We start from the raw sequence: 25,201 nt of genomic DNA, 5'->3' as shown, positions 1-25,201 counted from the left end.
CCAACTAAAAGTCGCCCGACTTTTGGCGACATGTCGCCCGAGTCGCCAGGGTCCGACACGGCGACATGGGCCGACATGTCGAACCTTGGTTATAAACTGCTGGGTATTTTTCGATCTAGGTAGTTGTCGATCAGTTCTCATGGCTTGGATCACATCAGTCCAACTCCGAGCGGTTTCAACCCTGGCTTATACACCATCCAATCAACCTCGGTTTGGTACATTTCGGACCCTTTTTTTTTTTTTTTGTAAGATGCTATGGCCTAGTCAAATTCAACCAAAAAAAAGAAATATAATTCTCAATAAGTCCTGAACCAAAACAAATTTCTAGTATGTTGTTGGTACAAGTAGACTGAAATAAAATTCTCAATAAGTCCTGAACCAAAACAAATTTCTAGTAAGTTGGTACAAGTAGACTAATCAGATCTTTGTAAACAGAATCTGAGCACCATATTGAGGTTGCATGGTCATAACTTGCACAGGAGCATGAACATATGATGGAGAAACAGTAAATGAAAACCTACTAATTATAATTGCTAAAACAACTTTGGTCTCAACCATAGCTAAATTCCGACCCACACAGATCCTGGGTCCCAATCCAAAGGGAAAGAATGAAGCTATATGCTTTCTTTGATCTTTGAACCTTAGTGGATTGAAGTTGTAGGCATCGTCACCCCATATCTTAAGATCGTGATGCACAGCAGTCATGGGTAGATAAAGCTGTGTGGAGGCAGGAATACTCAGAGATCCTATCTTGGCATCTTTGTTTGTTTGCCGTGTCATCATAACGGCTGGAGGGTAGAGACGGAGGGCTTCGTTCAGTATCATGCTTACCTGTTAATGCAAATGGTTCAACATATTAGTTGCACATCAATTGACTGCTGAATTGGCTCTTAGAAGAAACAAAAAATGAGAATCACGAAAAAATATGTGAAGACATACAATCTTGAGGTCACTTAAGTTTTCTGCAGTTGGAATACCAGTGGCACCACAGACACGATTGATTTCTTCTCGTGCTTTGATCTGCCATTCCTGGTGCAATGCTAGAAGCAGAAGAGCCCATGTCAAATGGTTAGCACTAGTTTCCTTCCCTGCAAAATAAAATGTCTTGCACTCTTCTATGATTTCCTCCTCCGTTAGTCCTCCTCCTCCCTGGTTCTTGCTTGCCGATATCATGAGCCCAAGTAAATTCTTCGAGTTTTCGTTTGTTTTGCTGTTGATTTGAATTAGCTTCCGCAGTGATTCTTGGATTTCCTTTTGCAATGCCCATCTCATTCTGTTTTTCTTTGTGGGCAGAAACCTATGAGGAGTCAAGACACTTAGACGCTTGCATGAATGAGTAATACATGCGAGTTCAGAGAATATGAAGTGAGAGTGATCACCTGAACCCGGGAAGATAAACACTTCGAAAAGCCTGTGAGACAAGGTGTACTTGCCGATCTTGCAATTGGAAGATGTGCCTCCCTTGAATGTAGCTGCTCCCAAAAGCTGTACGTGAGATGATATCAGCAGTGAGATTATGAAGCTCTTTGTTCACATCAATCTCGAATTCATCTCTTCCTTTCCTCTGTTCTTCCCATTGCTTCAACATGTTCAATGTGCTAGCTATGATTTCTGGCACCCAACCCTGCAAATAGTATAAAAAACTATAAACCCTAAACCCTAAATCAATCTATGTAAAAACCCTACTTCTAAGGGCGGAACTAAGGTGTTATCATTGAGAAGGGCTAGGGGTGCAAGTTTGGCCCTAGCGGCCCTGATCTACCCTAAGCCTGAATAGGGCTTGGGTTAAAGATTTTGGCCCTAAGGGCGGGTTAGGGCCAAAACATTCTAGCCTTGAAGCAGGGCCAAGGGCGGGCCTAGAATTACTTTCTGACCCGCCCAGCCCGTCCCAACTCATCCCTGATTTGTTGCCCTGACCCAGGACTTGATTTTGGTCCTGATTCTGGTCTTGATTCTGGCCCTGATCTTGGCCCTGATCTTGGCCTTAATTTTAGCCTTGATTTTGGCCTTGATTTGAGTCTTGAGACTCTGGAGTCTGGACCCTCCACCCACATGGAGAGGAATTAATTCTAATACATATGGGTGGATACTTGACACGTGTCAAATTTTAGAAACATGATCATGTTTTGTAGAAAATTAATAAAAATAAATTATAACCTCATTACCAATGCAATAAGCATCTATTTGATTTTGGCATTGATCTGACTCTAATGTTGGCTCTAATCTTAATATTAATTTGACCCTGATCATGTACTAAATTTTTACCTTAATCTTCATATATAAGTAACAGATTTTGACATTTAGTCATTTTGATCATATTAGATTATAAGTTCATTTTTTATATTATTTTAAGGTAATTTTTATTTTCCGATATAAGTTCACTTTTTATTTTTTGACTAAGGCAACATAATATATTATAAATAATAAAAACTAGTGTACAGATAATTAATATCTAACAAATCTACACCCCAACTTCTCATCATGAATATTGATATATTTCTTTTGCCTCTACTGTGATATTTCAAAAAAACTTATTAAAGACATATAGCTATGTTTGTAACTAAAACATCATTTTCTTTAACTATGAAAAAATACCTTTTTTTTGTTGAATACTAAATTATCGTCGATTTACTTGTTAACAAGTGTTGTGGAGAATATATAACCTGAGAAGACCCTTTCGGGAATAAAACACACACCCCACTCAGGTGATTGTGCATTACTCCCTTGGGAAGATGTTAAGAGCCCTCGAGAGTAAACACACTCCCACTCGGGTTAAGTGTATTACTCCCTTGGGAAGAATTGCGGAACCCCCTCGCGAGACGGTGAAGAGCCCCTCGGGAGGGACACACACACCCACTCGGGTAAGTGTACTCCCCTCCCTCGGGAGACTCGAAGAGCCCCTCGGGAGGGACACACACATCCACTCGGGTAAGTGTTCTCCCCTCCCTCGGGAGACTCGAAGAGCCCCTCGGGAGGGACACACACATCCACTCGGGTAAGTGTTCTCCCCTCCCTTAGGAGACTCAAAGAGTCCCTCGGGAGGGACACACACCCCCTCGGGCAGGTCGTATCACTCCCTCAGGAGGACTTGAATAGACACTCAGGAAGAAGCGCTCACCCTCTTGGATAGCTGGATAAGACCTTCTCTAAGGGATTTATCCAAACTTGAGATGAATTCCTAAAGTAAGAAGACATTCAATGCCAAGTCCAAGAGTAACGTTAAAGACAACCAAGTCAAGAAGGTTAGTTAGAGATACCCATCGTATCCACTCCAAGACTTGGGGAGCCACATAAGGGAATAACGGCTCTATTAGGCCCGCCAAAGAAGGGAACGTGCTTCCTAAGGTCACTTGCCCACACTTCAATTGAATAGGCGAAATTCAAGGAGACGCCGCCTCCAGGTATCCTCTATATAAACCTCCATCCTAAAAGGAGAAAGGTACGAGATTCATCTGACTTTTAGTCTCTATGCCTTGAGAACCCTCTCAAGGTCTTCAATTGTTGCTTAGACTAATTTGGGCGTCGGAGGCGGTTCCCCAGCCAAGACTAGGCCGGCCTGTTCTTGTTTTCTTTGAGAGTGCAGGCATCTTAGTTACTTGTATTCGATTGGAGAAGTCTCCAAGAGGTTATCTAGCTATCTGGCTCTCGTAGAAGGTCTAGACGCAACAAGGTTTTGAATATGATTTTTTTTTTTTTTTGTATCGAATAAGGATATCAATTTATCGAATAGTTGTGAATGAAAACATACTTAGCTACAGCACAAGTGCTTGACTTTGAAAATAAACTTTTCATTTAATCAGATCCCTTTTGAATTCAGAATCTTTGATGTTTCTAAGTTTACAAAAAGAGTTTATGTGTGACCTTCTCTATAATTGATTTGACTTTCAAATATGCCTAAATTTAATTACAATTATTCTCTCTACCTATTTTATTTCATTAATAATTTTAACTCTTTGCTGCTAGAGAAAAACCAAAGAAAAAAAAACAAAACAAAAAAGAGAGAGAAACTTGGGGGAAAGACAAATTGGAATGAAGTTTGACCACTGTCTTAGAAGTTAGAAATTGAGAATTGAGATAAGTCTTTTTCTTTTTTCCTTCGAGCTTACATATAATAACCTTATAACCCTAATTTTCATCGAATAGCAAATTAGAAAAACTTAGAAATTTGGATTTCACTATTTCTTTAAAATCTAAATGGGTATAAATAGTTAATTATAGATTGAATACAAGTTTTGGACTATTTGTTGACATCTTTACCATTTTATTTTCCTGAATTGTGTTTGGGATTTAAGAATTTAATTACTTTAATATTTATTTCAACAAAAAATCCAAAAAAAATCACTTATCTCAAGTAAAAAATTTATAAAACAAATAAAAAAATTCAAATAAGTAATTTAATTAAATAATAATCAGTCTGAAGAGTATTACCATATCCACATCTTATTAGTAATCAAATGGATTCGGATACCCTTAAACAGATGCCGATGTTGATCCGAAAGCGTATTTCAGTTATTTGTTTAGTCATTTACACACTGAGCAACATTCTATATTTTTATTAATAAAATTTATGTAAATAAATATGAGTTATTTGTAATCAAATAATTCAATTAAATTAATTTTTTTAGAATCAAACTTGTAAATAAATGGGGATACATTTTAAAGGCTACAAGTCTTTTGTCTTTTGAGAAATATTATGTTAGTAGGGCCTAAAAGGGGTAATCCCGATACAGGTTGTGATTGTCATTGAAACCATTTTGGATCAAACCTATATTGGTAAAGCCTTTTTAATAATTAATGGTAATAACTAATAGTAATTGTGAGAAAAAAAGGTCCACTTTGGAGAGAATTTCAAATCGACTGATCTCCCATAACCTTTTTACTCAGGGTATGAGAGTGGATCCGTTGAAAACATTTGAAATTTAGTTTCAATAGATAGAATCAATTAATCTTATCAGATATAATAAAAAAATGGTACTTTTGATTCAGGGACTGTTGTTGTATCTTGCACCACCAAACTTGCCTTTCGATTAGGAGCACATAGGTTGTCAAGCATTACATCTACTGAAAAACCTCAAAGAGAATCCTTTTGGCAGCAAAAAATATAATTAACCTTCAGATCACTAGTTAGTAGTCACAATTTTTTTTTTCCTCCTATTTTTAATATTTTTGTTATTAGATTTGAATTTTAAATGAATCATGCACTATATTAAATTATTAGAAGATTTCTAAGGGAAAAAAAATACATATTAACTACGAAAAAAAGTGAGAAAACCCCCCTATTTTAACATATGATCTTATCAAAGTATGATTTAGCCTCCCCTAGAATTTAATACAGTCTATGTTTTTGGCTGTAAGAGCCTAATATACCTAAAAAAGTGAATTCTATATGAACAAATAACCTAGATGGTTAACCATTTGTTCCCCACCTTAATTTATTAAAGGAATGGGTAAGTTTTATGTTATCCATTTTAGAAATCATTACAATAATGTACTTTAGAAAATTGTCAATTGTATCTTAAGGCTAATTGTATTAAATCAAAGTATGATTGAAAAAACATGATTTTTTATTTATATAGTTCTTATCATAACCATCTTAAGTCATTATAGTCATTATTTGAACTGGATGTTTTTTTTTTTTAAAATATTCAAATTTTAAAAGGACTCAAACTTTCTCCTACTTGCATTTAAGGAGAGAAAGGCAAAAAAAATATTTAAAATATAGTCACCTATCAAAGTCAAATCACATTGAAAGAAACAAGAACATAGGAAATTGGAATAAACACTTAAGAAGTGTGTTTTAACAAGTAAGGTGAGAACTCAGAAGACGTTCTTACCAAACAAAATTTTAAAAAACCAAAAAAAAAAAAAAAGGCTCAAAAGACACCGTTTTCTTCACCCGTATATAGTGGTACTATTCTTCTCTTCTCCTTCTCAAAATCTCAAAGTCTCAAGTCTAAAATCGTCATTAGTTCTTCAAAGGTTTCAAGCTTTCTTTAATTCAAGGCCTGCAGTTCAAGGTGTGTTTCCATTCTTTGAATTTTTTTGGGATAATTATTATTGTCCCCTTATACTTTGATTTTATTACTAATCAAACCCCTTTCTTTGTGAAATTACTATTGCCCCCCTCACTTCTAACGGTGTTAAGGCTGTTAACATCAAATTTAAAATGCCTATTTTGCCCTTAAAATTAAGAAGTAAAAAATATGGCATTACCCTCATTTATAGAAACTATATTGAATGTCAATTATATCCTTAAAATCTTATATTTTAAAATCAGTTTTGGATTTGGTGGGACCACATACTTATGGTCGTTGAAATTTTCGCATTCCACTTAAATTTGTCATAATCACCATGATGGAAGTTTTATAAACAAATTAGCATATAAGATACTAATTGATAGAAATTTGGTAACATACATAATGGTCAGCATATATTATGTGATTTTCAATTTTCAACTTTGAATTAAATTTGATATTTCCTAATATTTTAGTTTCTATTTTAAGTTTTTTTTTTTTTTAATTACATCTTTCCTTTATTTGGTGATTTCTTTTTAGAGAAAAAAAATCACATCTTTCATTTATTCAGTGGTTTCTTTTTAAAAAAGAAAAGTTAATTTAAAGTTAAAATTTTCCCCATAGTTAATTAAGGATAGTATTATAACTTGACAAAAGAATAATAAGTAAAATGATAATTGCAGGGTTATTTTTAGGATTTTGAAAAAAATATATAGATGCACATCATCAATAAACTAACGGAGCTTAACGGTAAGCGGCATTAGTAATTGTAGACAAAGTTAAATGTTTGATTAGCAATTTTAAAAATGTACAGGGGATAAAGTAGTAATAAAATCAAAGTATAAGAGGGCAACAATAATTATCCCAATTTTTTTTCATTTTGTATGTTGTGTTTTTCATTTTTTTTTTGAAGGTAGGTTCAGCTATAAGTTCTATTTCAAATTCTCTGTTGCTTCTAAAAATACCTTGGTACTATTGTCTCAACCGTTCTTGTTTTTTCTTACCCTTTTACAATCATCCTTTCACTCTCGTACAAGTTTTCAAAGATGGTTTGCTCGGGTTCTAAAAATCAAATATGGGGAAGGTCCAGCAAAATACCTTGGTCTACCGGTCTACCTTCCGACTTTGGAGTCAAGAAGTCTAACATCTTCAACGACATAGGGGAAAAAGTCTTCAAGAGAACTCAAGGGTGGAAAGCAAAGCTATTTTCCCAGGATGGGCGAGAAGTACTTTATCAAATCTGTGGCTACCGCTATTCCATAATATGCGGGGTCTCATTTCATCTTACCGGCATCATTGCATAATGAGTTGAGGAATCCGTGTCAAAGTTCTATTGGGGACAAAAAGAGGAGGAACACAAGGTACATTGGATGTCTCGGTCAAGATTGTATCGATCCAAAGATAGGGGGGCTAGGCTTTCGTGATCCTATTCTCCACAATCGGGCCCTACTTTTGAAAGTAGCTTGGCGGTTATGGGCTCAGCCAGATTCAAATTGGGTGAAATTCATCAAAGCTGTGTACTTTCCACATTGTGACTTTATGGAGGCTCGGAAAGGATTGTGTTCATCGTGGGCATGGCAAAGCATTATGAAAGGAAGAGAAACACTACGGTTGGGTCTCATAAATTTGATTGGAAATGATGAAAAAACTCAAATATGGGACTCAAACTGGATCCCAGGTCTATCTAATTTCGAGCCTTTTCTTGTGAAGCCCAGAGGGTGTTCTTTTCATTGGGTTTCCGATCTTATAGAACCCAACTCAAGATCTTGGAACACAAGTGTTTTACAACATTTATTTACAGATCAGGAAGTGCAGGCAATTCAAAAGATTCAGCTCAGTCATTTACCATCGGAAGACTATACAGTTTGGGGAGGTGCTTCGAATGGTGTCTTCTCTGTTAAGTCCTCCTATCATGTGCAATGCAACCATAGAGATGCCCAAGCTTTGTTAGCCCCATCTTCTTCTCGCCGCCACAAATGGGAAGAAGTTTCAACTGAGTCGTGGAAGAGAATCTGGAAAGCGAAATGCTATCCCAAAGTTCAATCTTTTGTATGGAAGGCTGTGAACAAAGCTCTGGCCACAGGGGAAAATCTTCAAATTAGATAGATCAGAGGAGATTTTACCTGTAGAAGATGCGGCAGCGATTTGGAGTCTATTGATCACCTTCTGTTTGATTGCGATTATTCCAAAGCAATATGGTTTGGAATGGGATTATCTGGTTTGATCGAGCCACAACATCAAAAATCGATGATTCACATCATCAATAATTGGGGTAATGGGAAGTTCCTTGATGCAGTTACTAGCAGAGAGGCCCTCAGCATCTTCTTTTTCACCTGCTGGTTCGTATGGCTTGCAAGAAATGACTTGATTTTTAATGGGAAATCATGGACTCCAGAACAAGTTGTGAAAAAAATCTTGGAAAGCTTTTTATGAATTTTGGAGCTTGCAACAGCCTACTCGTGATGATGCTCAAGATGTTGCTAGATTTTGGATCCCTCCAGTCGCTGCTACTAAGATCAATTCGGATTTCTTTCTCTCTTCTTCTGAAAATCTGGCTGGTTTGGGTTTCATCGCAAGAGATGATTGTGGCTCTTGCATCTTTGCAGCTTCAATCCCATGCTCGGTCTCCTCTATCATCTCAGGCGAAGCTCAGGCTCTCAGGGAAGCCCTCCTCTGGGCTGCGCAGGAAGGCCTAAAGAACATCTTTTTTGAAAGCAATTCCTTGACTTTGTGTAAAGGTCTGGTTGATCCTTTTTTTCCCTTTTGAGCTAGATGCTCTTCCTGTGGTGGAGGATATTAGGATGTTGCTATCTTCTGAACCATCTTGGTCGGTTTAGTTTGTCTCTAGGTGGGCTAAGTCTATAGCCGATTCCCTAGCTAGGAAGGCCCGGTCCATGGCAAGTAGGACCATTTGGTCTGTCTTCGTTCCTTGGCTTCTTGAAGCTTGTAATCAGGATGTCTTGGGTTTTTCTTGCCCTCCTTCTAATTAAAAATCTGTTTACCAAAAAAAAAAACAAGTTTTAGATTCTCCAATCCTAATTGGCTGATGGAGAAGTATTATCTCTGAGGCCTCATTAATCTCTAGCGTTCATTAGTGACCTTCCAATGATTATGGTTCTTCTTGATGGCGCCAACATTGAGTGGAACCCCTGTAGTCTTCAACCAACCGAGATCAAGAAATTGGTATCCATTATGATGGAGATTTTCTAAAGATGCTAGGGCTGTTGTTGTTGCAGGAGTTGGCCCTATAAGCACCGTTTTCGAGTTGGTTTAGAGGTCACTATTTACAATTAGGTTCCATTGGTTTGCAGTTCTTGAGCTCCATTAATGGAAAGCAAACAATGTTGAGCATGCACACCATAAGTTTGGCAAGTTATATGGTATTGCATTTCCATTCAGTAAAGCCGAACTTACTGATCTTGGCATCTTTAATCGTCTCCATGTATGAATTATAGTTTCCAATCAAGTAATATAAATATATAATAACTGATCAAATCTAACAATCTATCTTGGTCTGGCAAAGAATTAAGAACATAGCAGATTGGTAATCAACCAAAAAAGAATAAAAATAAGGATCACTAAACACAAGATAGGGTCAATTAGGGCCAATCAGGGCTAGGGCCAAGGCCAATCAGGGCTAATCAGGGTCAGTGCCAATCAAGGCCAATTAGGGCTAACCCGGCCCAATTAGGGCCAATCGAGGTGGGAATGGACTTGGCTTGGCCCTGTAGGGCTTAGGGCCAAGGACAATAATTCTTGGCCCTAAACTAGGGTCAGGGCGGGAATTGGCTGATATTAGAACATATAGGGATGGGCTTGGGATTGCAAAAGCCCGGCCCAGTTGCAACCCTAAGAAGGGCTATGTATTGATATTTTTCATAACACAATTAATTTTTTTACCCGTTATCTTTACTGCTAAAAATGTTCTCCAATCGGTGCCCAAGAAATAATATTTTTGACATGGAAAGGCAGTTAGACGATAAATTTCAAAAATTCTAGGAAGGGAATGGGAAATTTCAGAAAAATTTAGGAGGGTGGGAAAAAATGTTGTCACAAATGAAAAGAAGACTAGGAAATTTTCAAAATATTGGAAATGAAAAAAGGATATTTCCAAAAATATTGGTTGGGGGGTGGGGATGGCTCCCCTGGCCCTAGTGTAGCTCCATCACTACCTAGTTCAAGGAAAAATATCAAAATGCCCATGTTTCCAAAAATGTCAAAAACAACAAAATAGGACCTCCAAATAGTTTAGGCCCACAACCATTTATTTGAAGACCTTGAAATTTTGAACTTGAGCCTTTGCTCACTAGGTGGCTAACATCGAAAAAATTACTACCCTAGACAAGCTTAGGTTCCAAAATGGACCTCGAAACGTCTTACATAGTGAAAATTTGTGTTCACCAACAGGGTTCAATGTAGTAGTGTACTCTAAACTTCACCCCTAAATGGGCCCAGTCATCCCTATTAGATACATGATTCCGTTACCTATTATATCATTATTAATTTGTGGAAAAATTTTAGAGACACCCCAAAATATATAGCAAAAATCATAGACACCTCAAAAAGATTTCAAGTTGTGATAAGTTATAAGGAAGTCGTTTGAGATGGCACGACCATGTTCAACGAAGGCCTATAAATGCTCTTTAATGGAGAAGTAATATAATCCAATTGAAGAAACTAGGAGAGTTAGGGACAGACCTAAGATAACCTTAAGAGAAGTGGAGAGAAAAGATATGCATAGCTTAGGCCTTGTATCTAGCATGACCTCAAATAGAATTGATTTGAGGGCAATAATCCATATAGTTGACCCCATATAGTTGGGAAAATACTTATTGTTGTTGTGATAGAGACACTCCAAAATGTCTCTTAAAATGGCATTGGTATACTCTGTTAGGAGATTTCGTTAACTAATAGTTAGATAATCCATAATGTTTTGAGACTTTCTAGCATTACCCTTGACCACCTGTCTATAATTTTTTTTTTTTTACAATATTGCTCCTTATTGGAATTTTAATCCTGATTCTATAAACCTCAACTAATAGCATCTTGAAAAGAAGAAGAAGAGAGAGGAAAGAATATCATCTATGAAAAATAGGAGGGAACGAAACTTGAGTTCCGTTGATAAAATGGGAGGAAAGGAAACTACTTCCAACTTGTTAGCAGCTAGGTTTCACATACAATTTAATTTAGAAAACTTTACAATCAACTACTCTAAAATATCCGAAACATCCGAATTGAGGTTGATCACTGTTGTGGGTGACCCGAAGAGAACCGCTGGACCAGGACGGTTTTGCTAGACTAAGCCAGCAATTCCAGGGCCCAGACAAATAGTCTTTGCCAGTTGGAACGACGGACTTCTCGGATAACGGCAGGCGGTGCAGGCATAACTCGATGACAAGCCTAGTTGCCTAGCTGCCCAATGACTTTTCAATAAAGCCAGCGGCCTTTAGGGGATTTGGAATATTTCCTCTCGGGCATCTCCTCCTCCCAACATTAATTTCAGCAATAAATGCCTCGAGGCTTGTGTAATGTCAAGAGACAACTTGGATGCTCCACATTCGCTCTAAGACTGCCATAGGTACTGCAACACCACTTTTTGTCTCCTTAACCAAGGAGCGATGTCACATCCGGTCGATACTTGAGTTGACTCTTTGATTGCAAGAGGTACTCACAGTTGCCCTAAGAACTATGGTTGCCAGAAGGCAACGTCACCATGGCACAGAGGCCATCTCCACCGTCGAGCCCCACCATGAAGGATCAGTTGGCCATCGCAGGCAAGGAAGGGTCACAGGTTCGTCATAAATAGAGGCGCACTCCCAGGTAGAGGCAGAGCTTCTTTAGCCATTACTCCTCATAACTACATGAAAAACATTCCCTCCATGAATCCTTAGCATTTATTCTTCAAACATTGATTCTCAGCTTCTTCTTTAAGGACTAACTTAATCATTGGAGGTGGTTTCCCGTCCCAAGAGGCGGCCCACTCTCACCTTTGTTATGGTTCCAGGAGGCTATGGAGAACCAGTCCGAGGAGAACCTGAACTGTTCGAGGAAGTTGATCTTCCCCCAACATTTGGCGCCGTTTGTGGGAAACGTTGACAAAAGGCTCGATAGCTTTCCCTGCAACTGAGTAACATAAATGGCTGGTGAAGAGTCACCGGAACGGGTGTCCCAATCTTAGGACATTCAATGACCAAAGAAGAAAGGTCTTAATCAAAAGACCAAACCGGGGATTTCGAAAGAAGGGCAACTCGTCACGGGACGTGAGCAGCAGGAGATTGCTCCTGATCCTCCTACTGATCTTCCCCCACTAGGGTTCACCCCCGCTCCAACTTCATACCCAGAGACGCACCCTAACATGCAGCAGATGATGTTCGAGATGCTCAGTTCCCTGCACTCCATGGCAGCTCAAGGAGGACATTTTAGACCCTCTTCGGTTCCTGCCATCGGTCCTCATGAAACTGGTAACCCTACCCATGTTGGTGTTGTCGATAGAGCTCTGAGGGACGACGGCAATACACACCGTCCCGAGCCGACCAAGCGCAAAGTCAAGAAGAAGGCGAAGGCCACCAGGAAGGGAGGTAACGGCTCTGTCTTTGACAAACTGGGAGCTCTCAATGGTACATTCTCCTGGCCCGAGATTATTATTAAGCGTACCCAGGCTGCTGGCCACCGGACGACCTCGAAGGAGTAGGTGGCGGAGTCTAAAGGTCCTCGCCCGAGTGGTGGACCCTCTGAGGCCTCTGGATCCATTCGCGATGCGAGCTTATACCATCAGGTTCAAGACATGAATGAGTGTCTCTTCCAACTGGATAAGAAGGTCCCGGACAAAGTACAACTAGTGCTAAGTCAGGATCCTTTCATTCCAGAGACAATGGCGGCTACTCTACCAGTAGGATTCCGTACTCCCACTTTTACTTCGTATAATGGAACTACGGACCCTATGGCCCACATAAGTCACTTCATGTCAATCGTGACTATGTGTGGAGGAGGGGACCCCATAAAGTGCAGATGCTTTCAGGCATCTTTGACCGGACCGGCCATGACTTGGTTCTCAAGGCTTCCCAAACACTCCATACATAGCTTCACGGAGTCGGGATATGCCTTTGTAGCAAGGTTCAAAAGTGGCATCAAGAAGGACAAAACCTAGGACAACTTGTTGGCCCTCAAGCAAGGCCGGCAGGAATCCATCAGAGAATTCATTTCTCACTTCAACGGTATATCCATCATGATCAAGGATCTTGATGATAAGGTAGCGCTCACGGTGTTTAAGAGGGCTGTGACCAGCGAAAAGCTGATTACCTCCATTGTGGAAAAGAAGCCAAAAACCCTTGTTGAACTCCTAGACTTGGGGTACAAGATGGCGACTGTAGATGAAGTCCTGGAGACCAATCGAAGCCATTACAGGGACCAGGAGGGTCTCCCTATCCGAAAAGTGGCTGAACCTAGTTTCAGATCCCGCTTCGCAAAGAGGGATCCCAAGCCCCGACAGGAATGGGGTGGCAAGAAAGTGATAGATGAAGACGAGGAAGCCTTCACTCCTCTCAATTAGTCTCGGTCTGCAGTGCTAATGTAGATTCGTGATTCAGGAAACTCCAAGCTGCTAAGGACGCATGGGAAGATGCAAGCAAGCCCACAAATAGGGTCGATATGGGAAAATACTGTCAGTATCACAAGGACAGGGGGCATCACACTAATGATTGTCGAATGTTGAAGATTGAGATTGAAAAGCTGATAGCCAGGGGACAACTGGATCAACATGTAAAGGGTTCTCACCGCCGAGAGCCCTCCCCTTCTTCCAAAAGGCGTAGCTGCACCCCTCCTCCTGAGGAAGCAGAATCTCGGGGGAAGGCTCCAATGGCCCCTAGGGACGAGGATCTCCCTCAAATAATACAATATTCGGGAGGCCCAATCTTGGGTCGGTTAGCGAGTTGAGGCAGAGAACGCGTTTTATCAATACCGTGGAACTGACTACTATAACCCGCTTTGTTCAAAGCGAGCCTATAATCTTTGCTGAGAAGGAACTTGTTGATGCCTGTACCCCGCACGTCGACGCTATCGTTATCAGAGTATGGCTGGCAAACCATATGATTGATAGGGTCTTGGTGGACACTGGGTCCTCAGCGGACATGTTGTCCCTTGACTCATTCCGGATGCTCAAGATAGATCAAGAAGCCCTCCATCCGACAACAGCTCTACTTTATGGCTTTGTGAGAAGTTCCACCACCATGGAAGGCAACATCCAGTTGGAGCTGACCATAGGGACTTTTCCCCAACAGGTAACCGTACCCACCATGTTCATGGTTGTACGAAATCTCTCAGCCTACAACATAATCCTGGGATGTCCTACGCTAACGGTGTTACGAGCGGACATTTGTCCCAGACACATGATGGTGAAATTTCCCACTTGCTAAGGGAATAGGGACTGTAAAATGGACTAGAGGCAACTAGGATGTGTTACCTGAACTTCATCCACGTACAACCAACAACTCCTATTGCGGGAGCAACTTTTGCTGTGGAAGTACGTGATGATAAGGACGAAAGCCAGCTACAGCGTGGTGAACCGGTAGAAAAACTACAGAAGGTCCCCCTGAGCTCGTAGCACCCTAAGTCGGAGACAAGCATCGGTTTAGAACAACTAGAGGCTTTCAAGAAAGAGCTGACTTCCTTCCTGTCCCAGAATGCTGATGTTTTTGCCTGGTCAGCTGAGGATATGCTTGGGATCGACAGGAACGTAGCAAAACATCACTTGTAGATCAACAAGGGGGCTACGCCTGTCATCCAAAGAAGGAGAAACTTCTCTACCAAGAAGCAGATTGCTATTCAAACAGAAACAGAAAAGCTTGCCAAGTTAGGCTTCATTTCGTCGATAGAGTGTTCGAAATGGCTAGCTAATGTGGTGATGGTAAAGAAAGCCAGCGAGAAGTGGAGAATGTGCATAGATTACACTGACCTCAACAAAGCTTGCCCAAAGGACTATTATCCTTTGCCGATGATTGATTTGCTAATCGATGCAACAGCAGGACATGGGGCGTTAAGTTTCATGGATGCCTATTCCGGTTACAATCAAATCTTGATGGCACCAGAGGACGGGGTCCACATTGCATTCATGACCATCCGAGAGAGATATTATTACAGGGTGATGCCCTTCGGTCTAAAGAACACTGGTGCGACTTATCAATGGGGCCGTCAACAAGATCTTCAACGAACAAATCGGAAGAAATATGGAGGTCTACGTGGATGACATACTTATTAAAAGCATCGATCCCAATGACCACATCCATGACTTGGCGGAAGTCTTTGACGTCCTCTGGAAGTACAAGATGAGCTTAAATCCTGAAAAGTGCGCCTTTGGAGTGTCGTTTGGGAAATTCCTTGGATCAAAGCCGGAGAAGATCAAAGCAATCTTAGACATGCAACCGCCGCAAACCATAAGGGAAGTTCAGTGTCTGACGGGAAGAGTTGCAACCTTGAGCCGCTTTCTGGCTAAATCTGGTGAACGCTGTCAACCTTTCTTTGCAGCCTTGAGAACTCTCAACACTACGGCGAAAATGATCTGGATAGAAGAATGTTAGAGCGCCTTTGACGAACTAAAGGACAAGCTGAGCTTGTCTCCCATCTTGGTGTGTCCTACCCCCAAGAAAAATCTGTTAATGTATCTCACCTCATCTCCCAAATTTGTAAGCTCTGTTTTGGTTCAAGAAGATGAAGGCATCCAAAAGCCTGTTTATTGTGTTTCTTATGTTCTCTTAAACGCGAAACTCAGTACCCCGAAATTGAGAAGCTGGCCCTAGCTATGATAATATCTATCAGGAAGCTAATGCCTTACTTCAAGGCTCATCCGGTAACAATTCTCACAAATGCCCCCTTGAAGAAGATCCTTCATCGACCGGACTTGGCAGGTAGAATGGTCGCCTTGGCCATAGAACTGAGCGAACACCAAGTAGAGTTTCGACCGAGAACGGCGATAAAGGGCCAGCATTGGCAGACTTCATTGTGGAGTCCGCGGCCGGATGGGATGATGGTGAAAGCAAAGAAGGACCATCGGAAATGTGGACTTTGTTCGTGAACGGAGCAAGTAACGCCGCGGGAAGCGGAGCTGACCTAGTACTGGAAAGTCTCGGCGGATTTATCATTAACTATGCGTTGCACTATACCTTTCTAGAAACCAACAACATCGCCGAGTACGAGGCATTGCTGGCAGAACTTTGCCTAGCAGCTTCTCTGCGTGTTCAAAACTTGAGGATACACAACGATTCTCAATTGATAGTGAACTAGGTAAAAGGTGACTATGAAGCCAGAGGAGAAAATATGGCAAATTATCTGAATGTGGCAAATAGCTTGAAGGCTCAATTAGATCGATGCAAGTTTTTCCAGATCCCTAGAGAAGAAAATTCGAGAGCCGACTTCTTGGCTAAATTGGCTTCTACTGGAATTTCAGATATAGAAGCTTCAGTTTACCAGGAAGTTCTCTACGAACCTAGCATCAACACCTTAGAAATGATGGAGATTGAAGAAATGGAACCATCTTGGATGGACGAGCTGGTGACGTACTTAAAACAGGATCGGTTACCTGAAGACTCAACTCGGGTTAACATTGTAAAGGAGCCTTATACAAACGATCAATCGAGGGACTGCTTCTGAAATGTATTGGCCCTATAGGTGCCCAGTATGCAATGGCGGAGGTACAAGAGGGTATATCCGGAGCTCACATGGGGGCTAGAGCATTGGCTTTCAAAATTTTAAAGCAGGGACTCTACTGGCCAACTATGGTTAAGGATGCGCAAGACTACGTTCGTCACTGCAAACCCTACCAAGTGCATTCCTTAGTCCAAAAAGCACCTGCAGTTCCTCTAGTATCAATACTCAGCCCAGTTCCTTTCGCGAGGTGGGGGATGGACCTCTTGGGACCATTTCCACCGGCATCCGGGGGAAGAAAATTCATGATAGTGGCGATTGACTATTTCACCAAGTGGGTGGAAGCGGAGGCGGTGGCCACCATCACGGAAAGACAAATGGAGAAGTTCGTCATCAACAAAATCATATACCAATTTGGCTTACCAAAGATATTGTTGACCGACAACGGAACTCAGTTTAACAACCCTGCCTTTGAAGCTTTCTGCAAAACTTACTACATCGACTTTAGAAAGGCCTAGGTGGCGTACCCCCAATGTAATGGTCAGGTGGAAGTCACTAATCGAACACTGCTAAATGGCATTAAAAGACGATTGGAGGAAAGTCACAAGCAATGGGTTGACGAGCTCCCCCATGTTCTCTGGGCCTATCGGACTTCATCAAGAACTCCAACAGGGGAAACTTCCTTCAAATTGTCCTACGGGATAGAGGCTTTGATCCCAATAGTGGCAGGATCTTTAAGATCAAAATGTTTCGAAGAAAGTCAGAATGAGGAAGGACTCAGAGCAAACTTGGATTTCATCGATGAAATCCGAGAAGTGGCTTTTTACAGAAACATTGCTTATCAGAAGAAGTAGCGAAATACTACAACTCTAAGGTAAGAAGCAAGACTTTTCAACAAGGAGATTTGGTTCTCCGTCAAGCTAACATCCCAGCCCCAAGGCAAAGGAACAAACTATCTCCGAGATGGGAAGGACCTTACTTGGTGGTCCAACAGCTACAGCCGGGAACCTATAAGCTCAGGGATATGGAAACTAATAGAGGACTCGCTCACACGTGGAATGCCATGCACCTAAGGAAATTTTACCAGTAAGGAGGGCGGATCATGCGAAATTACAACTCCAACGAAATTTCTTGTATTAAAACTTTCTTGAAGACTAAGTTTACAAGAACAACATTTCTGCTACTGTTCCACATCTAAAAAATCAGAAATTACTTTACAACTATCTTTCAATTGGTGAATCGTTCAGAGGAGCAGGAGGAGAAGTGGTCTGCCCAAGGTCACCTTTGGAGGTTAAGGCAGAACACCAGAGGAAGAAACGTTGGCTTCTGGAAAAGGCGTCCTAGGAGTCTGTTCCTGCAGCCAGTTGAAAACCGGAATTTGTAGCCTCTCACAAGTGCGAGCATCAAATGGTGAATCTTGACAAACCAATTGTAAGGTTTCCTCCGGCAGCTTTTTCACCACCATAAGGTCAAAGGCTATATCCAAGCCAAATTCAAAACCAGGAATGGCCTTGCTGGCAAGCTCAACCTAAAAATTCTATGAAGCTTTGTACTCATTGATGATCTCCTCAGCATTATGGGAGCTACACATTATCAACTCTTGAATAGTCTTATCAGAAATCACTAGGTCGGCAACCAATTGATCCTTCTCGGCAGACGATTTGAAATGAGAAGCGGAGATAGATTCGACCTCTTAGTTATCGTATCATCGGCAGCCTCCTTGTCGTTGCGAAGCTGGGACAACTCAGAACTCATCTCCTCCATCAATGTGGCTTTAGCAATCAGGGCATCTTTCTCTCGTTGTCTTACCGCCTTGACTTCCATCCGAGCATTGTCTCTACCCCTTCAATAGTGCTCGCAGTTTGAGCAAACCTTGCCCAACTCTAGCGTTATCTTCTCCAGACTCTTCTTGGACTTGTCTGCCTATGCGGAGACATCATCAAATTCCGATTGTAGGGTCCTATTTCTTTCAATCTAATAATCCAAATCGCGGGTAAGACTAGAGCATTCTTGGATCAATGCCTACCTCCTCACATATGATTCCATCAGACTCAGAGAGGCGTATAGATGCTTGCAAAGAAGGAATAAGTTAGGAAAGCTCACGGAACAAGAAAAAGCAAAGTACCAGGTGCAACCTGAAGCTCGAAACTTACTGAGCAAACTGCGAGTGAATTTTCGAAGATAGCAAGTCATCGCAGGCTTCTCGGTCGGCAGGAGTTGTGGCATGCTTTGCCCAGATACTCGACTTTACAGGGTCTCCCAAGATCCTATCCCCCTCGTAGAGCTCCCATTGCGAAACCCACCGAGGGGGGAGGGAAGGCAGAGTACCCTCAGTAGGCATCACCATCTCACTTGCGGCTGCCATGCTGGGAGACCCGACTTTGGGCACAGATGCTGCCTCAGTGGCAGGCGCTCTTGTGTCAGCCATCGAAGGAGTCTTCTCAGGGATGCTTGGAAGAACAACCGCCTTGAGGATCAAAATCTTCTCCAACCTCTTCAGACGGAACTCCACAAATAGGTACCGCTCCTATAACCACTCCTACAAGAAACGACCTCGAAGTCGAATAAGAGTCGGGTGCAGGGGGCTTCTCAAAGCAAACCACCTTCATCTTGCCTTTATCCGAAAGAGATGAACCCGGACATTTGAGGCGCACAAGAGGCTCTTCCTCCTCATCGGGAGTCTCCTCAGTCTCCCAGTATTTGCCACGTCCTCTTATGCTGCTTCCCAGTTAATGTCAAGTGTTGTCTTCAGCTACGAGTCAGGAGGAGTCCTAGCCACAAGGCTTGGAAGTCCAGATGCTAACGATGAGGATCTAGCTCCTGTCCCCTTGGCTATCTCATGTTCCCTCCTGGCTACAGACATCTCAGGATCCAGAGTTCATGTAGCGCTGAGAAAGGAAGTCCTTATTGACGAACATCTCAGGATCTGCAAAAACAGACATATATCAGGACAACACCGGCGATTAAGAGCAGCAAAGGAAAAGAGGACTTAAGGACTTACCAGCTATGACTTCCCAGAGAACCAGAGGGGCCTCAAACTCCATCTCTCTGCCATGGATGGGAGTCCCCTTCCCTGCTGCGAAGAGGGAATACAGGTCCAACTCTTCCTTGCTTAGCGAGGGTTTGATGTTCATTTGTCGAACAAAATTCTGGCTCGGAGACGGCCAACCTAAAATGACACTATCGGAAGGGACGCGACAGCCAATAAACCTGACTTTCCATTTTTTGTGGCTGGTAGGGAGAGTTCCCTCTTCAAAGATGCGAAACTTCAGGGAGGTAGCGCCCCGCTTGCAGAAGCTAAACCAGCCTTCCTGCTCTAGGGCTTTGAGGGAGTAGATAGACCTAAAAATTTTCAAGTTACAGTCGATGCCCATACTCTTGTAGTACCCCATAAAGCCGACAAGGCTCCTCCAACCGTTGGGAGCCAGCATCCCCGGATTCAGCACAAAGTAAAAGAGGACTTGCATAACAAAAGTGCAAAGGGGAAGCCTCAGACAGCCCAATATGGAGTCAAAATATAGAGGGATTTCCCCCTCTTTAAGCAAGGATGCCCTCTCGCGGGGCCCGGGAAGTCTGATTAGGTATTCGTCAGGGATCCTGATGCGGTCTTCATCAACTGGACATGGTGAGGACGAAGAAGGCTAGGAAAGAATAGGGGCCCAAAAGTGGGCTCGCCTTCTACATCGACGCAAACCAGAGGACTCGAGGGAACGACTCCTAGGGTCGCTCCCCCAGACTTATGGGATTCCGAAACTGCGCCCCTGCGAACAGGCTTCAGGGGTTTCACCGAGAGGCTTGCGGCCATAGCAGGAGCGGAAGAAACAAAGAGGGACTTGTCAGCAAAGGGATCACCGGAGATCCCATGTTCAGCCCATGGAGCTGAAGGAGGAGGGGCATAGGCCACGGTGACAAAACTATGTTTCTTTACCAATTTCCTACCCATTGCTCCAAACAGGGAAGAAATACTTACTTAGGAAGAAAGGCACCCAATGTGTGAAGGAAACTCTGAGAGACAATGCTTGGAAAATCGCAGGTGATTTGAGAGCATCAACCAAAGAAAGCCCAACCTGAAGTTGTTCAAAATAGCGCAAACCTTAGGGCTAAATCGAATGGATACTTCGTTTGCAAGAACTGCGGGTCAGGGCTAGGAGCACCACTTGAGTATGTCTCTTCGCCCAAATCGTCAGTTCAGGATGTATGAAAAGTGACCCCAGGTGACAACCGTAAGGACAGTTGGCATCCACTAATGCTGACACCTCGAGAGTCGCCTCCTTTGCTCCGCATGATAGCCGAGAAGTGAATGGGACTTCTCAGTTGGTTACAGAGAGAATCGTTCCTGCTGGCTCAAAAGTACTCTTCGTAACTGAAAAGTGTCACAAAGATTAGGGGGCTAATGTTGTGGGTGACTCGAAGATAACCGCTTGACCAGGACGGTTCTGCTAGACTAAGCCAGCAATTCTAGGGCCCAAACAAATAGTGCTCGACAACTGGAACGATGGATTTCTCAGATAATGGCAGGCGATGCAGGCATAACTCGATGACAAGCTCATTTGCCCAGCTGCCCAGTGACTTTTCAATAAAGCCAGTGGCCTTTAGGGAATTTGGAATATCTCCTCTCGGGCGTCTCCTCCTCCCAGCATTAATTTCAACAATAAATGCCTCGAGGCTTGTGTAATGACAAGAGACAGCTTGGATGCTCCACATTCGCTCTAAGACTGCCATAGGTACCGCAACACCACTTTTTGTCTCCTTAACCAAGGAGTGATGTCACATCAGGTCGATACTTGAGTTGACTCTTTGATTACAAGAGGTACTCACAGCTGCCCTGAGAACTGCAGTTGCCAGAAGGAAACGTCACCATGGCACAGAGGCCATCTCCACCATCGAACCCCACTATGAAGGATCAGTTGGCCATCACAGACGAGGAAGGGTCACAGGTTCATTATAAATAGAGGCGGCACTCCTAGGTAGAGGCAGAGCTTCTCCAACCATTACTCCTCCTCATAACTACATGAAAAATATTCCCTCCATGAATCCTTAGCATTTATTCTTCAAACATTGATTCTCAGCTTCTTCTTTAAGGACTAACTTAATCATTGGAGGTGGTTTCCCATCCCAAGAGGCGGCCCACTCTTACCTTTGTTTTGATTCCAGGAGGCTAAGGAGAGGCAGGTCCGAGGAGAACCTGAACTGTTCGAGGAAGTTGATCTTCCCCCAACAATCACAATCAATTATATTCAAAATCAATCCATTCTTCCCCTCCATCTTCTTTTCTTCTTTTCTTGTTAATTGGTTATGAGAATCAATATTCATGTCTGAAAGAACATGACATGGCTCTGAGGTCTCTTTGTAAGTAATAATAAAATTGACCCATTCAATGCTAGAACCCTTGTCTTGAGAGACCCAATGCCATAAAGGACCTGAGGGCAGAGCTTTGAATGGAAAAAAATAGAAAGATTTAATAATCTGTAACCAAAAAAAGAAGAAGAAAGATTTATTAATGTTCCACTTGAGTATAGAAACTCTTCTTTTCCTCATGTGGTAGTTGACCTTAGTATTTTTCTCCTTTTCCCTTGCTCCCCGTCACGGTGGAAAATGAAGATGAACAAAGAAGAAAAATATAGAACAGTTGAAATTGGAAGGAGAAAAGAGGAGGATCAATTATGAAATACTTTTTAGTAAGAAATAATGTAATACATTTGATAGATAAAGAAATAATAGATTCTTTTCTACTAATAAAGAAATTGTAGATTTTGATGGAGAAAAATAAAAAATAAATGGTATATTGGTATTTTTAAGTTATAGTGTATATAATAAGTTATAATCCTAATATTAAATTTTAGTACAAAAACAGTATTAAGGATATAAGTGTCTATTATTTTCATTTAATTCACCATTCTAATGGAAAAAAGGGCAGATGCCATTTTAAGAGACATTTTGGGGTGTTTCGATCAATTTGAAATACTTTTGAAGTGTTGTGATTTTTTTTTCTATATATCTTGGACGGTCCCTAAAATTTTCCTTTAATTTACTTTGATCTGTACAATCCCACAGCGAAGTTTTCTTTGAACTGTTGATATCTCAAAATCAGTCCCCTAAAGGTGGGAAATCATATCCGCACTTCAAAGACAAGATAATCTTCTACCTAAAAAAAAAAAAGGAGGCGGCAAGACAACAAGATCTAGAGGATCCAATGTCTGAGATTCATAGCCAGAGAGAGAATGACTGACCTTTACACTTTCCAAGGTGAAGGCCTGGGTTGTGATCTTTCTGTGTCTAACCCAATTCTCACCCTCCAAGAAAACAAGCCCATCTCCCATAAGCTGCTTCGAATGAGGATTGACCGGAACCTTCCCAAAAGAACCACTGGTATTGAGCACCAAAACCTCCTTAATAATATCTGGATCTGAAATAGCAAGACGAGGTCTCCAGCCATACCAGTACAGAAATGTCTTGCCATACATGGTGGACCATTTGTGGTAATGAGGAATCACTCTTTGTTCAATCTCATGATTGAATGGCATGGCCTTGCCTTGAGCTTCCGCCATCAATTCACCGTACTCCCGGAAGTTTCCGCTTATTAATCGGTAGTCTGGGCCTCTTATTCCTTGTTTCTGGAAGTGAAGTTGGATTCTCCATGGAATCCAGATGACATAATACACTGATCTTCCAATAACCCATACAAGAAGCAGGAATAAGAAGCTGATGATCAAAGCAAATCGGAGATCCATGATGAGGAGTAACGACCAAGAAAATAAACAGAACTAATAAGAGCGGTAGACAGTAAAGCGTTGAAAATTGGGAGTTAACGAATTTAAAAGTTGATCCAGTCCAGTGATCAAGACAATCAACAGCCAGATCGATTAGTGGTAGCTGGGAATTTTATAGGGTTTTTTAAGAAACCATGGGTGTTTTTTTCGGTTAGTTTTCCGATTTTCTTATGCCTAGCCTACGTCATTGCATCTGGTAGGGGTGTCAATTTTCAACCCAAACCGTTAAAACCGGACCGAACCGGCCCGAACCGATCCTTAATGGGCCATAATTGGGCTGAGGGTCCTCAGCCCGAACGGTTTCGGGCTGGCCCGGCCCAGCCCGTTAGTCCGTTAGTTTTTTACATAAATAAAATTAAAATATTAAATGTAATTAAATTTTTTTTGGTATTGTTTAAATGTAATTAATGATCGGTGTTTGAGACGTTGAGACTCGAGTTTGAGTAGTTGAGTGTTAACACATTTAACGATTTAAGTTTTAAGTTTTAACTTTTTAATTTTCAAATTTCATTTAGTTTTATTACTTTAAAATTTAAAAGTCTTAATTGATAACTCTTAAGTCTTAAGTCTTAATCTTAATTGTTAACTATTTAATTTTCAAATTTTATTTAGTTTTATTATTTTAAAATTTAAAAGTTTTAATTGATAACTCTTAACTCTTAAGTCTTAATATTAATCGTTAACTTTTTAATTTTCAAATTTCATTTAGTTTTATTATTTTAAAATTTAAAAGTCTTAATTGATAACTATTAAGTCTTAATCTTAATCGTTAATGCGCTGTTTCAGTTTCAGACTTTCAGTCTTTCACATTTTCACTTTTGTGAAATCAGGCATCATGGTTTCCAATGCCATCACTTATCGTTGGATCTACTTGGATTCTTCATCTTCTATCTTTTGTAGTTTTGTGGGTGAGAAACTAGGATTTGAAGTTGAGGAAAAAATAAAAATAAATTTCAATATTGATTTTTAATTTAGTTCAAATCATTAGCCAAATCGAATCCAAATCATTAGGCCAAACCGTTAGTCAACCCGAACCCAAACCGCACCAAACCAAAACCGCACCGAAACCGTTATCTTTTAAATGGGCTGGTTTGGGCTGGGGGTTTTTCACCTGAAAACAGTTAGGCCCGCCCCGAAACCGCTCCAAACCGTACCGTTGACACCCCTAGCATCTGGTAACGTTGTAGGGTCATAAGTTGATCAGTTTTTGTTCGTAATACTCCAAGTAATTTTCAATTCTATAATTGATAGGGGAAAGATCCTTACCTGGTTTCACTTTCTTAAATTATAGAGTATCTGCAGCGGAAGTAATCTGGATCCACGTACTCGTCCTCAACCAAAGCTCCACCGGGGTAATTCCACAATCACTAGGAAAATGAACAAGTTCCACAACCCAAATGTTGTGTAGAAAGGATGGTCAAAAGATCTAAAGCAATGAACTCCTTTCCTTCCTTTCCTGCGTTTCTAGGAGAGAGGGAGAGAGGGAGAGAGGGAGAGAGAGATGGAAGCCGCCTCTTTTCTGGAAAACTCACGCTCGAAAGAGTCACTTACTATCTCATACTATCAAATGATACGTGGTTACAAATATATAACCTATATTTTGTAACCGCCCTAATAGTGAGTTTCCAATATTGCCCTTGGGCATATAATTAAATTAATAATTATAAAATCCCAACATCTCCTACTTGCACAAGGGCAACTGTTAATCTCTTTGTCAAGTGTGTCCCAGACACATATATATATCCCAGATATACACATTCAATATCTCTGCTATGCATCCCA

The 25,201-nt window shown here is 41.3% G+C and overlaps 1 protein-coding gene across 1 annotated transcript; it reads right to left on the bottom strand.

Annotated features, from left to right (window-relative positions):
• Positions 1–317: 317 nt before the first annotated feature.
• On the bottom strand, positions 318–23,478 carry CYP721A1 (cytochrome P450, family 721, subfamily A, polypeptide 1). Its single transcript, XM_089135643.1, has 4 exons — positions 22,880–23,478; positions 1,380–1,624; positions 940–1,297; positions 318–831 (listed from the first exon to the last, which is right to left on the bottom strand). The coding sequence occupies exons 1-4, from the start codon at positions 23,378–23,380 to the stop codon at positions 418–420; spliced, it is 1,518 nt and encodes a 505-aa protein (XP_088991769.1). The 5' UTR covers positions 23,381–23,478; the 3' UTR covers positions 318–417.
• Between the last annotated feature and the right edge of the window lie 1,723 nt (positions 23,479–25,201).

This window comes from Hakea prostrata, chromosome 9, assembly GCF_041222555.1.
Source record: "Hakea prostrata isolate BN-2017 chromosome 9, UWA_Hpros_2, whole genome shotgun sequence".
Classification (NCBI taxonomy): Eukaryota; Viridiplantae; Streptophyta; class Magnoliopsida; order Proteales; family Proteaceae; genus Hakea; species Hakea prostrata.
The sequence above is the reverse complement of the archived record's forward strand: the minus strand, read 5'-3'. Positions and strand labels throughout refer to the sequence as shown.